Below are 14,803 nucleotides of genomic sequence, written 5' to 3'. Positions count from 1 at the left end.
GTTAGAAATATGCAATCTGTCCCTAAAATCGAGTGTAGTACCGGAAGACTGGAGGGTAGCCAATGTTACTCCGATTTTTAAGAAGGGTTCCAGAGGAGATCGGGAAATTATAGACCGGTGAGTCTGACGTCGGTGCCGGGCAAGATGGTGGAGGCTATTATTAAGAATAAAATTGCAGAGCATATACAAAAACATGGACTGATGAGACAAAGTCAGCACGGATTTAGTGAAGGGAAGTCTTGCCTCACCAATCTAATGCATTTTTTTGAGGGGGTAAGCAAACATGTGGACAATGGGGAGCCGGTTGATATTGTATATCTGGATTTTCAGAAGGCGTTTGACAAAGTGCCGCACGAAAGACTCCTGAAGAAATTGCAGAGTCATGGAATCGGAGGTAGGGTATTATTATGGATTAAGAACTGGTTGAAAGATAGGAAGCAGAGAGTAGGATTGCGTGGCCAGTATTCTCAGTGGAGGAGGGTAGTTAGTGGGGTCCCGCAGGGGTCTGTGCTGGGTCCGTTGCTTTTTAATGTATTATAAATGACCTAGAGATGGGAATAACTAGTGAGGTAATTAAATTCGCCGATGACACAAAATTATTCAGGGTCGTCAAGTCGCAGGAGGAATGTGAACGATTACAGGAGGACCTTGCGAGACTGGGAGAATGGGCGTGCAAGTGGCAGATGAAGTTCAATGTTGACAAGTGCAAAGTGATGCATGTGGGTAAGAGGAACCCGAATTATAGCTACGTCTTGCAAGGTTCCGCGTTAGGAGTTACGGATCAAGAAAGGGATCTGGGTGTCGTCGTCGATGATACGCTGAAACCTTCTGCTCAGTGTGCTGCTGCGGCTAGGAAAGCGAATAGAATGTTGGGTGTTATTAGGAAGGGTATGGAGTCCAGGTGTGCGGATGTTATAATGCCGTTGTATCGCTCCATGGTGCGACCGCACCTGGAGTATTGTGTTCAGTACTGGTCTCCGTATCTCAAAAAGATATAGTAGAATTGGAAAAGGTACAGCGAAGGGCGACGAAATGATAGTGGGATGGGACGACTTTCCTACGAAGAGAGGCTGAGAAGGCTAGGGCTTTTCAGCTTGGAGAAGAGACGGCTGAGGGGAGATATGATAGAAGTGTATAAAATAATGAGTGGAATGGATCGGGTGGATGTGAAGCGACTGTTCACGCTATCCAAAATACTAGGACTAGAGGGCATGAGTTGAAGCTACAGTGTGGTAAATTTAAAACGAATCGGAGAAAATTTTTCTTCACCCAACGTGTAATTAGACTCTGGAATTCGTTGCCGGAGAACGTGGTACGGGCGGTTAGCTTGACGGAGTTTAAAAAGGGGTTAGATAGATTCCTAAGGACAAGTCCATAGACCGCTATTAAATGGACTTGGAAAAATTCCGCATTTTAGGTATAACTTGTCTGGAATGTTTTTACGTTTGGGGAGCGTGCCAGGTGCCCTTGACCTGGATTGGCCACTGTCGGTGACAGGATGCTGGGCTAGATGGACCTTTGGTCTTTCCCAGTATGGCACTGCTTATGTACTTATGTACTATATAGTAGAAAAATGCAAGAGAGCAACCAGCACAAGTTGGGCAAAGACACAATCCTTTATTGTGGCTCAGACTAAGCAGTAGTGCCAAGTCAGGACCAATGCCGCCATCTGGACCCACAGCAAGGCCAGTGCGAAGCTTTTATCCAGACCATTCTGTAGGAAATCCAATAGCCCCCCCCCCCCCCCCCCCCACCACCACCACCTGAGTATAAGGGAACTAAAAGTTGAGTTTGGCACCATACTTCAAAATCTCAGAACCCAACATAAGCTAGGAGTAGTTGAGGTCTTCCTGGAGCGTAAGAGTATCTATAACTGTCAACTTCGCCCTCTCAATAGCCATTCCATAAAGACAGAACAGAAACATCCTACATTGGAATTGGCCACAACAAACATACAACTGCCTGCCTCTCAGCAACAAGTGCACTAAAGCATGCATGCCTCCTGCAGCTGAAAAACCATGGAAACTTGGCATTCTCTGCTGCCAGCATCTGAGCCACGATTGGGCTTCCCCAGCACTGTACTATGTGAGAAAAGGCCTTCTCCACCAGGCTCCATTCTTCTGGGTTCAAGCCTCAGGAAGTCTGCGTTTGTTTTGTTTTTTGACTCTGGCAACATGTACCACCATCAAGCTGGTCAAGTGCCTTTCTGCCTAAGACAAGCATTTTTTAACCACTTCTCTACCGATTGACATATGCCACTGTTGTGTTATTCAATAACATCCAAACTGCTTTGACTCAAACTAGTGGCAGAAGGCCTGAAAGGCTAGATGTATGGCTCTTGCCTCCAAGTGGCGATTTATCAACAAAAGTGCATTCTCTGACCAGCGAACCAGACCCAGAGTCACCTTACTCAGATAGTGGGTCCTCCAGCCACTCAGGCTGGCATGAGTCAGCCCTAGGATCCAGTTTGATGATGCCAGTCCATTTCTCACAACAGGTTGGTCAAGTGCAGCCATCAAAACAGATTGTTCCTTGCCTCCCCTTGGAAAGGTAAGAACTTTCCAGAGCTTGCATCTGAGGCAATCAGCAAAATAAAAAAGGAGCCTCTACAAAAGTTTCATATGAGCCCAAGCCCATGGAACCAGCTTCCAGGGTCATCACCATGGACCTCAGTACCTGAAGATAATCCCAAAACTTGAGCCACACCTGACCATGGTCCTGATTTGCGACAAACTTCAGCCCAGATGCCGAACCTTGCTCCCAAGTACTCTATCATCTGAAATAGAATCAGCTTCTCTTGCATGGAATTCATTATCCATTCCAAGTCCTGAAGAAAACAAACCACTCTCATTGTGGCCTCCCTCGCTCTCCCTGTGTTGACTTCACTAGAATCAAACAGGTGTCTAAATAGGGTGTACCAACACCCCCACCTTCTGCAATGCAATCACAATCACTACCATCACCTTGGATAATATCTTAAGTGCCATGGCTAGCTTGAACCAGGAGTGCACAGAACTTAAAATGCCACCCCAACACCAAAAATTGAAGGAACCTTTCATGTTCCATCCCAATAGGGATACGTAAGCAAGCCTCATGTTAGGGAACATATAAATGGTGCCCATGGCTAACACACACCCAGCAACTACCCCCGGAGACAAAGTTAGCACTTTTCTCTTCATGACCTACCAGACCAGATCCAGACTGAATTTCACCTTCCTACTGCTGGAGACTGAGAAATACTAGCTGGTTGTGGACTGAACTGGATCCTCTACAACTAAAAAGCACTGAACCAGTGGATTTCAAATCTCCATCTACAGGCAGTAGAGCACATCCCCATACGTCTGGACTGGTCTGGAGGGGCCATGAAGTATAATCATTTAAACACCCTGCAATTCTGACACACCATAGCCATAGTATAACTTATACAAACATGTACAATAAAAATGGACAAAAGACAAGGGCTAATTTATGTAGTCTTTAAATGAGAAAATACCATTTATAGCAGTCAGAAGCAAACCTTGTTCTAACATACTGGTGAGAATTCATATTTATAAAAACGGGAACAGATTTTACGCAAAGGAACATGTATCTATAGCTACTAAGACAAGAATGTTATACAAAGAAAGAATGAACAGTGAAAAAAAATAATTCATGCACTCCTATCCCTTAGGTCACATATACAACCTGAAGTGAGTGGAACTGTTGAAGTACTGATGAGATTAAATCCATCAATATCAGGATTTGTATAAGGCAATGTAGTGTCAGGACCAAAAGAGTACCTGTGAAATATACACGCTAAAATCATTAGAGGCCTGGGTTCACTTTAAGCTAATTAATGTACACTAGAGTTAGTTGAGACAAGGAGCTGTTATGATGCAACAAACCACCATAACTAAACAAGGGCTATACTAAAACCTCAGAGGAAGTGAAGAGCATTGTAAGAGAGAGTAACTGTATTCAAGTAAACTGCACTTAACAGATAATCTGAAAAACCCAACTAGCTCATAGGCCCCCCAGGATAGGTTTGAGAAGCAATGATCTAATAGACCTCTTCCCTCCCCCCCTCCCAGCACCTCAAAAAAATAAATCCCTGGTAGTCTAGTGGACAGGAGTGACCGCCACTTGGCTCCTACTTCCAGTGACACTGTCCAAAACTGGTGGCACCTGACCAACAGAAGTACCGGGACATCACTCCTAGTTTTGGAAGTAGGTGAAGAAGTTTCCAGGGGTCCACTAGACTACAATGGATTTATGTTGGGGGTAGGAGGAGTCCATTAGATCACAGGTTTCACTGGGAAGAGGGGACATGTGTCTGGCAGGCTGGGGTTTTGTCTCCCTTCCTGTCAGTGAGCGAGGCAATCCCTGCTCATGCAGTGAGAGGAAAGGAGACCTTTGCAATTGGCCGCTAAATATTACTGAAGCATGTGTGCTGTTTTCGAAAGAGCACACTAGCACAGTGGTAATTTGCATGTTTGCTTATTGCCATTGATGAGTTAAAGTTCTGCATTGCTCTTGCATTAGGAAGCCATATGCTAAGTGCAAGCTTGCTGAACAGGCCCCCATTAGAAGACTTCAGACTTGAATTTTAACATCCTAGAGCCAAGATGGTCCTGTAGGGAAACAAAAAAGTAAGACTGTATGGCATAAAGAACAAAAAAATAAGATTGTATGGCATAAAGAACAAGATTAGTGATTCGACTTACTCCCTTGTGGTCCATAAAACTTCACTACGAATTCATTGAGTCCTCCTAAGATCGTGACTTCATGTTTGCTTTCGATACTGAAGAAGCAGGTAAAGGAAAGTGAAATCCAGTACTTGTAAAATTAACATTCCATGAACTAACAAAACATGGTTTACTGCTGCAAAAAGAAAAATCCAAACTCAGAAACCTCTCCTGCTTCTGCTTAGACAAGCAGACACGCCTTAAGTCCCCTCCCCTCTCACAATAGCCAAGTACTGTACAACTAACTTTTCTACCTATGCTGAACCATGTACTGTCCTTGGGTCTGACTCAAAAGTATTGGCATTACAATATGTATAAAAGTGTGCTGCAGTACTGCATAGCATGGTTAAATACGAAGGGAAAATATACCAAGAGTAAAATAATTACAAGAGTATATAAAAGACAAGGATGACTCCAGGATTCTGGAGATGTCCAGTATTGTCTGTCATTATACATTTCAGCTTGGTGACAGATGACCTTATGCTTCTCTTCCTGCAGTCGTTTCTTTTCACCAGGAATAGAGTTTTGCCTGTTTAGTGTTTACCGAGAAATTGTGTCTTACCTGTTAATTTTCTTTCCTTTAGACGCAGCAGATGAATGCAGAGACGTGTGGGTTGTGTCCATCTACCAGCAGGTGGAGACAGAGAGCATCGAACTGAAGTGGTACATGGGACGTCATGCTCCTAGCCCAGTCAGTATTCTCTATCTCTATTAGGCGGATGGACGTCTTCCCTCATTCGTGATTGCTGGCTCCTGATGTGTATTTTTACAGCATTTCCCCTGATATGCCAAGTTTAATTCCATTATGTTAAATTTTTGAAGTTAATATGCCAACACAAACATTTGATCCCTTTTGTATAATTCTTTCCAACTTCCATTTTGCTGGAAAGAATTAAAAACAAACAGAACCATACAAGGTATTTTAGAGACTTCAGCAACGTGCTGAGAACCAGGGAAGCCACAGTTCAATTCTCACATCTGATTTGAACACTAACCTTTTGCAAGTAACTATCTACAACTGTCTCAGGTACTAACAGACTCAGCTCTTTGGGACAGGGACCTAATGTAACTGAATAACTGTTACCATTGTACAGTGCTGTGTGCATCCTGCAATGCTATAAAAATATTTGTATTTATTTACTGCTTTTTTGAAGGAATTCACTCAAGGCAGCGTACAGCAAGAATAGGTCAAAAGCAATAGAAATTACAGCAGTAAAAATATTCAAACGATACAAAGTATGGCATAGTATGCTAGATTACAATTTCAACATAATACACAACATTTTAATAGACAGTATAGAGTGTAAGCAAAGATAGAACATATAAAAAAAACAGTAAAAGGAATTTTACAGTACTTTGAAAAGTGCTAATTTAATATAGCAATGGACATGCCCAAGGCCCTCTCTCTGTCTTCCCTTAAAGGTAAAGGGAAGATTCTAGAAGAGGTGAGGGGCAAAAAAAAAAAAATTATGAAAAATATTCCAGAAGTAACACTGCTACTCACTTCTAAGAACTAATTAGACTTTTCCTCTCTTGCTTTTCAGCCATGGAGGAGTGGCCTAGTGGTTAGGGTGGTGGACTTTGGTCCTGGGGAACTGAGGAATTGAGTTCGATTCCCGGCACAGGCAGCTCCTTGTGACTCTGGGCAAGTCACTTAACCCTCCATTGCCCCATGTAAGCCGCATTGAGCCTGCCATGAGTGGGAAAGCGCGGGGTACAAATGTAACAAAAAATAAAAAAATAAAAAATAAAAAAAAATGTAACTTGCTATTCTGCAAGCATTTCAATAATTCAGTCCTTTTTGATTTCCACAGCATATCAAACTAAAGCAATGGTTCTCAGTGTGTCGGGACACACTGATGTGTCACCAAAAATCAGACAGCATGCTTGTGCTTTTCTTAACAGCAAAATGTGCTGCAGAACCAGAAGTCAGATACTTGAATCTCCGTAACTGATCCTTATCCCTGTCATTAGCCTCAAATCAAAATGTTGTTGCTCACCCCCTCTTCCACCCTGGCAGGAACCACTATTGCGTCTATTTCCCTTACATTAGTAGTAGCAATAATTAAATGACATATAGGGCTTTTTCCTTTGTTCAGCTGAAAACTGTAGTGTTCAGCGTGTCCCACATGTGAACACTGTCTGTCAAATGAGTCACAACACAAGAAAGGTTTGAGACCTACTGAGCTAAAAGTATCCTTACTCTAAGTTTTTACAATGACTATGTTAACCATAGTTTTAATATGATGAAGTACACTACGATCCTGCTTCTGAGAAGATCCAAGCTGATCCTTGCTTTCTCTACCTCACCACCTCTCCCTCCACTAGTCCGTTCCCCTCTCTCTCCTTCCCCTCATTCCCTTTCCTCCTTTCCTGAAGTTACTACTGAGGAAACTACACTTCTCCTTTCTTCCTCAAAATGTACCACCTGTTCCTCTGATCCCATTCCCACCCACCTTCTTAATGCCATCTCTCCTGCTCTTATTCCTTTTATCTGTCACATTCTCAACCTCTCACTTTCCACTGCGACTGTCCCTGCTGCCTTTAAACATGCTGTGGTCACACCTCTCAAGAAGCCTTCACTCGACCCTACTTGTCCCTATAATTACTGACCCATCTCCCTCCTTCCTTTTCTCTCCAAATTACTTGAGCGTGCTGTTCACCGCCGCTGCCTTGATTTTCTCTCCTCACATGCTATTCTTGACCCACTACAATCTGGTTTTCGCCCTCTCCACTCAACCGAAACTGCGCTTACTAAAGTCTCCAATGACCTATTACTGGCTAAATCCAGAGGTCAATATTCCATCCTCATTCTTCTTGATCTTTCCGCTGCTTTTGACACTGTCGATCACAGCATATTTCTCGATACCCTGTCCTCACTTGGATTCCAGGGCTCTGTCCTTTCCTGGTTCTCTTCCTACCTCTCCCTCCGCACCTTTAGTGTTCACTCTGGTGGATCCTCTTCTACTTCTATCCCTCTGCCTGTCGGCGTACCTCAGGGTTCTGTTCTTGGTCCCCTCCTCTTTTCTATCTACACTTCTTCCCTTGGTTCATTAATCTCATCCCATGGCTTTTCCTACCATCTCTATGCTGATGACTCCCAAATCTACCTTTCTACCCCTGATATCTCACCTTGCATCCAAACCAAAGTTTCAGCGTGCTTATCTGACATTGCTGTCTGGATGTCTCAACGCCACCTGAAATTAAATATGACCAAAACCGAGTTTCTCATTTTCCCCCCCAAACCCACCTCCCCGCTCCCCCCGTTTTCTATTTCTGTTGATGGCTCTCTCATTCTCCCTGTCTCCTCAGCTCGAAACCTTGGGGTCATCTTTGACTCTTCTCTCTCCTTCTCTGCTCATATCCAGCAGATTGCCAAGACCTGTCATTTTTCTTTCTTTACAACATCCGTAAAATCCGCCCCTTTCTTTCTTTCCGAGCACTCTACCAAAACCCTCATCCACACCCTTGTCACCTCTCGTTTAGACTACTGCAATCTGCTTTTTGCTGGCCTCCCACTTAGTCACCTCTCCCCTCTCCAGTCGGTTCAAAACTCTGCTGCCCGTCTCATCTTCCGCCAGAGTCTCTTTACTCATACTACCCCTCTCCTCAAGACCCTTCACTGGCTCCCTATCCGTTTTCGCATCCTGTTCAAACTTCTTCTACTAACCTATAAATGTACTCACTCTGCTGCTCCCCAGTATCTCTCCACACTCGTCCTTCCTTACACCCCTTCCTGTGCACTCCGCTCCCTGGATAAATCCTTCTTATCTGTTCCCTTCTCCACTACTGCCAACTCCAGACTTCGCGCCTTCTGTCTCGCTGCACCCTACGCCTGGAATAAACTTCCTGAGCCCCTACGTCTTGCCCCATCCTTGGCCACCTTTAAATCTAGACTGAAAGCCCACCTCTTTAACATTGCTTTTGACTCGTAACCACTCGCCTCCACCTACCCTCATCTCTTCCTTCCCATTCACATTAATTGATTTGATTTGCTTACTTTATTTATTTTTTGTCTATTAGATTGTAAGCTCTTTGAGCAGGGACTGTCTTTCTTCTATGTTTGTGCAGCGCTGCGTATGCCTTGTAGCGCTATAGAAATGCTAAATAGTAGTAGTAGTAATCAGCACTACAACTATCATCAGAAATTATGTCCTGGTAGCAGAAAACAAAGGGAGTCATTTACTAGCTGTTAACTTTGGGAAATAACATGTGCTGTTAGTGACCTACAGTAGTTTCTTTATATTTTAGTTTCTGCTATACACTATTCTGCTGAACTTCAGCTTTGACCCACTTTTTCTGACAATCAAGTGAATACAGCTTCCTATTGTTTTAAACATGTGATATCCTTTAGATAAGCTGTAGGCTAACCCTACCAGCACACAAGATAAATCTCATCTTTTCCAGCAGGACAGGATTTGTGACAGATGTGACAAAGCTAGCACTCAGGGCCCCACATAGAAGCAGCTAATCCCCGAACTACGGTTCCCAGAAGCCCTTGCAAGCAGGAGAGAAGAGGATAGTCCCAAATGGGTGGAATGGATTTCCAACCCCAGCAGGGGGAGCAGTGACTCAGGGGAGCCAGTTACTCCCTTCCCCACTAGAGGGGGAAGGGGAGGTGAAGATCAGTCCCTTAGCTGCATCGCCAGTATATAATTCCCTCCAGTTGTGAGAGGAGGGAGAGATTTCTGGGTGGCTCCCAGCCACCAGGAGGGAGAGGAACCTGAGTGAGAGAGAAGCTGCCATGGAGTAGGTGGAGGACAGGAAGGGCCTGCCACTGGAGCTTCCCTGGGGGGGGGGGGGGGGGAGTAAGCTGCCATGGAGTGTGAGAATGTAAATGTAGCCCTGTCCAGCACATGAAGGCAGTGTGAGAGGCCACAGGGGTGTGGTACTGTGAGGTAGGAGGAAAGCTGCCAGCCCTGTTTGGTACAGGGTCCTCCTGGGTGCTGTGAAGAGGACTGGGGCATTAAGTAGTGGTTTCCTTTGAAGAGACTGTTTGTGAAAGGGTTGAATTATTGGTATGTATAGAACAGCAGGCTGAACTTTGACTGAGCCCTTCTGAGGGAGAGGGGAAGGTAGTGCAAAGGAAGTGGGCCTGAACTGTTAAGGAACTGAGGGCCAGATGCACTAAACTTTAACGACCCAGTTTTAAACCGTGACATGCATTAAAGGCCTTTTTCCAGTAGCAGCTCACAAAAACGGAATGCAGTTGAGCAAATTGTGTAGAAACCCTATTGGAATGAGATGCACTAAAGTTTTCTGCTTGCCCTAACGCAGGAAAACTCCGGGAAAGCTAACGAGAGGTCTGTACCTCTCGTTGTGGCTGCCCGGCTAACACTTCAGACCTGTCAAGAGCTTAAAAACTGGACACATGTAATTCTCTGCTTATCATAATAACACATCAAACCCACCTTCATCCACTTCCCCTTCGCAGTATCAAAAAGGCACTCAAAAACAATGTTAAAAAAATAAATCGGGAGGGGGCAAAAACGCTCATCAGGAGCGTCCTGTATGGAAGGACTGGTGACCAAACAACTCAATGACTACATAAACAAATTTGATATATTACACGAATCACAATCAAGGTTTCGACCCCTACACAGCACTGAAACAGTACTACTCACTCTCCTAACCAGGTTCAAGCAGGAAATAGCAGTAGGCAAGAGCATTCTCCTCCTCCAATTTGACATGTCAAGTGCGTTCGACATGGTTAACCATAACATACTGCTAAGAATCCTAGAACATTTCAGAAGCAGTAGGAATACTCTCAATTGGATCAAGGGTTTTCTAACCACAAGAGCATATCAAGTGAAATCAAAAACAAACATATCGTCACTGTGGAAACCAGAATGCGGAGTACCACAAGGATCACCACTTATCACCGATCCTATTCAATCTCATGATGACCCCACTAGCCAAGACCTTATCCACTCAAGGCCTTAACCCATTTATCTATGCTGATGATGTTATATTATACATCCCCTACAAACATGACCTAGCAGAAATCATCAACGAAATCAAGCTCAGCTTAAACATCATGAATTCATGGGCAAATGCATTCCAACTCAAACTCAATACAGAAAAAAAACACTGTCTCATCATATCATCCCAACACAATACATATAAACCCACAAACATTAACATCCCAGGATACACCCTCCCTATCTCAGACAGCCTGAAAATTCTCGGAGTAATAATCGACCGTAATCCATCACTAGAGACCCATGCAAAATCCACCATAAAGAAAATGTTTGCCACAATGTGGAAACTCAAACACCTGAAACCATTCTTTCCAAGGGAAATATTCCGGAACCTGATACAGTCAATGGTATACTAAGCCACGTAGACTACTGTAATGGAATCTATGCGGGATGCAAAGACCAAATCATAAAGAAACTTCAGACCGCCCAAAACACAGCAGCCAGGCTAATATTTGGAAAACCGCATTTTGACAGTGCCAAACCACTCACAGAAAAACTGCATTGGCTACCAATCAAAGAACGTTATCGCTTTCAAAATCTACATGACCGTTCATAAAATACTTTACGGTGAAGCACCGGTATACATGACAGACCTCATCGACCTGCCAACCAGAAACACTAAAAAATCCACACAATCATACCTAAACCTCCACTACCCAAGCAACAAGGGACTCAAGTACAAATCCACCTATGCATCCAGCTTTTCCTACTTAAGCGCACAAATATGGAACGCACTGCCAAAAGAAGTAAAAACTACGTTTGACCATCTAAACTTCCGGAAAGCACTAAAGACGGAACTTTTCAGAAGAGCGTACCCCACCAACCCAACATAAAAAACCTGGACACTTGCAACACAATGTAACCAAAGACCGCAATGAACACTACTTGTACCTCATTCCACCTATCACTTTGTATTCATTCATACCATGTGTTTGTTCAGACCGGAATCGGCTAACGCCGCTAACGGTAATATTTAAGCCACATTGAGCCTGCAAATAGGTGGCAAAATGTGGGATACAAAAGCAACAAATAACTAAAATAAAGCTGGAATGTCCTTAGCAGATTACACATTTAAAACTTGGACAAAGAATGTGACCTTGATGTTCACTCACAGGCTGCGATTTAAACTGCCCTTCTAGATAGATGAACATCTGGATCCTCCATAGAAGCAAGCTTCGTGCCTACAACTCACCTTGCTGTCTGCAAGTCATCACTATATAGTTTCATAACTTTAAATAAAACTGAAGCAAAATATGATACTACTAGTAAAAGAGGCCCGTTTCTGAGCAAATGAAACGGGCGCTAGCAAGGTTTTCATCAGCAACACCCCCCCCCCAACCCCTTCGTTGTTGTGGCATTGCTCCGCCCTCAACGTCATGACGTTTGACGCGAGGGCGGGGCCCGTAGCGATTTCCCACCCCCCTGCCTCCCTGCCAACCCCTTCGTTGTTCTGCCCTTGCTCCGCCCTCGAGGGCGGGGCCCGTAGCCATCTCCCACCCACCCCCACCTCCCTGCCTGCCAACCCCCTTCGTTGTTCTGCCATTGCTCCGCCCTCGAGGGCAAGGCCCAGAGCGATTTTGGTGGCTTCCCCATCACGAACCTTCGAACCTTTTCGAGGGAAGTCAGGGCTTGGCTTCACTGACGTCACTGTCTTCAGAACGTTGAAAGTGAGTTTTATATATATATAGATAATAGCAATAGATGTCACCAACTGGATCTCAATGGACAGATTCTATTGTGGGTCCCTATCATGAAGCCCTATTTAAGTTCTTTTCTGACCTTTTGTTCATGGCTTATCCCACGCTTCACCTCTCCTGAAATAGCATGAAAAAACTGCCATACACCATCTTAGCCAGTGGTACCTCAAAATCCTAGCACACGTTTTTATTGGGTAGTATTTTCTATCATCAGATGTTGCTGAGTCCATGGCTCAACAGTTATAGCTCTTTCTAATGACAGCTCTCAATGATCAGAATTAAGTGAAAACATGGTCTACAGTTTAGTTTTCCCAAACTTGGAGGAACCCCACCTCTCAGCCATAAGACCAAGAACAAACCAGAAGATAGAGAATACATACAAGCTTCTCTTCTCTACCCTTTTTTTCCTGGCTGAAACCCAACCGTCCAGTTTCAACCTTCTCACAGAACTCGTTTCCAACGCCTTCTCTCAGTATAAACATGTTTCTCTTTCTCAGCCTTAGATTATATTACTTTTAGTACACACACACACAAATAGCACAATTTTATCAATGAAAGCCAGGGATTTCATAATACTGTCCCCACTCATACCTCTAACCATTGTTTCACTCTATCAAAATTTCTATGCTGCAGAAGCAGGAACTGCTTCTCCCACAGAAATGCATCAAGCTATGTTTTGAGAGAGTTTCTCTGGAAGCCACCCCTCTTCCCCCCACCTCATCCAGTCTATCCCAGTTTAAACTTCTCGCAGTCTCTTCCCCCCCCCCCCCCCCCCCAAATCTCAAATTTGGTCCTTTCCATTAAGTTTTCAGAGTTATTCTGCCATCAGCCATTCTCAGCTACTTATAATTCTTTGCAATAAGGTGAGCTGGGAAAAAAAAAAACCACAAGGATTCAAAGATGACTGCTCTAAAACACCACTAAACCAGTGTAAATTCAGCAAAGTCCTGTTCCCTTTCTATATTTACATGTTGGAGGCATTAACTTCTCCCCTAAAATGGATTAAACTTAGAAAAGCAAGACATCGTTTTAACATGCCACAGTGCCAGGAGAAATAAAGACAATTCATAGGTCCTTAGGACACAGGCAGCCAGCTGGGTTTTCAGGATATTCACAATGAATATGCACGAGATAGATCTAAATGCACTGCCTCTTTGGTATGCAAATTATCTCATGCATATTCATTGTGAATATCTTGAAAACCCAACTGGCCGCATGTGTCCTAAGGACTGGGTTGAAAAGCACTGAAGTAGAGGTCCTGGGCTACAATGAAGAGGGGAGCGAGTGTGAAGGCCAGCCTGAGATCAGCTGAGGTCTGCAGCCTCACAGTAGGAAATAATTTAAACAGATTAGATGAACCCTGTAATCCCTATCTGCATTCTAAAGCCAGAGCCTTTATTACCGTCTTGAGAGAGGGCAAAGTCCAGCATGTCCTAATAAAGAATGGGGAGATCTTGCCCACTACTGTAACAAGATGAAGAGGGCCACAGCTAATACAGATAACAATTTCATGTGTCAGCATCTCGGCAGAAGTGAACATGGTTTACAAATTCAGTTCTGTATTATATCGTTTCCTTAAAATGATTTTGAATTTTTAATTACAATGTAGTGTTATTTAATGTTAGAAGGTGCACACAGTGCTATACAGACACATGATAATCCACAGGCAAGGATCATCCAGCCAAGTGACAGACAAGATTTTGTGTTACCTTAAAAATGATTTAAGTCAAAAGACCACAGGCAGAAATAATTACAATAATGTTCATCTTTGAAAGCACAGAGGTGAGCAGAGGTAAAGTCTTTAGGCAGGATTTGTTCCTATCCCTCCCTCCACGTTCAGCATCTGCCCTCAGTGTCCCTATCTTCCCCTTACATTCAGCATCTTCCCTCTGTCTGTCCTGCCCTCTCACCTCCCCACTGCATTCCCACTTTGTCCAGCATTGCCCATGTCCCCATCCTCTCTCCATTCAGCATTGCTAATCTGTCTCGTCTGTCTCTCTGTCCCTCCACTCGCCTCTTCCTCCTGCACTCCTACTCTGGAGCCTGTATGTCTTCCTCTCTCTTCCCACCCACCACGGTCCACTATTGCTCCCTCTTGGGTCTCCAATGTTATCTCCCACTGTCTTCCACTCCTTCAATCCTATCTCTCTCTCACCTCCCCCTCCCCCCTCCAGATCTATCCTCTTTCCCAAGTCTAGCACCTCTCTCTCTTTCCCTCCCACCACAAGTCCAGCGTTTCCCCCCTTTCCTTCCACCCCAACCTCATAGTTCCAGCAATTCTCTCTGCTACCTGTGGTCCAATGGTACTGCTAATTTGCCTTGATTGCTGCCAGGAGTAAAACCACAGTGATTAAGGAAGGCTGCCTCGGCCTTCCCAGTGTTGCCTCCTACCCACACAGAA

At 44.2% G+C, this 14,803-nt stretch overlaps 1 protein-coding gene across 1 annotated transcript in view; it reads right to left on the bottom strand.

Moving 5' to 3' along the window:
• UBE2H (ubiquitin conjugating enzyme E2 H) overlaps positions 1 to 14,803 on the bottom strand; it is a 140,275-nt gene that overhangs the window by 86,928 nt on the left and 38,544 nt on the right. The window contains exon 3 of the mRNA XM_030217018.1: positions 4,704 to 4,780. Within this exon, the coding sequence (XP_030072878.1) occupies positions 4,704 to 4,780 (77 nt within the window). The remainder of the gene's footprint in view (positions 1 to 4,703; positions 4,781 to 14,803) is intronic.

The sequence above is a fragment of the Microcaecilia unicolor genome, chromosome 10 (assembly GCF_901765095.1).
Source record: "Microcaecilia unicolor chromosome 10, aMicUni1.1, whole genome shotgun sequence".
NCBI lineage: Eukaryota > Metazoa > Chordata > Amphibia > Gymnophiona > Siphonopidae > Microcaecilia > Microcaecilia unicolor.
Note: the sequence above shows the minus strand (reverse complement) of the source record. Positions and strands in the feature narration are given on the sequence as shown.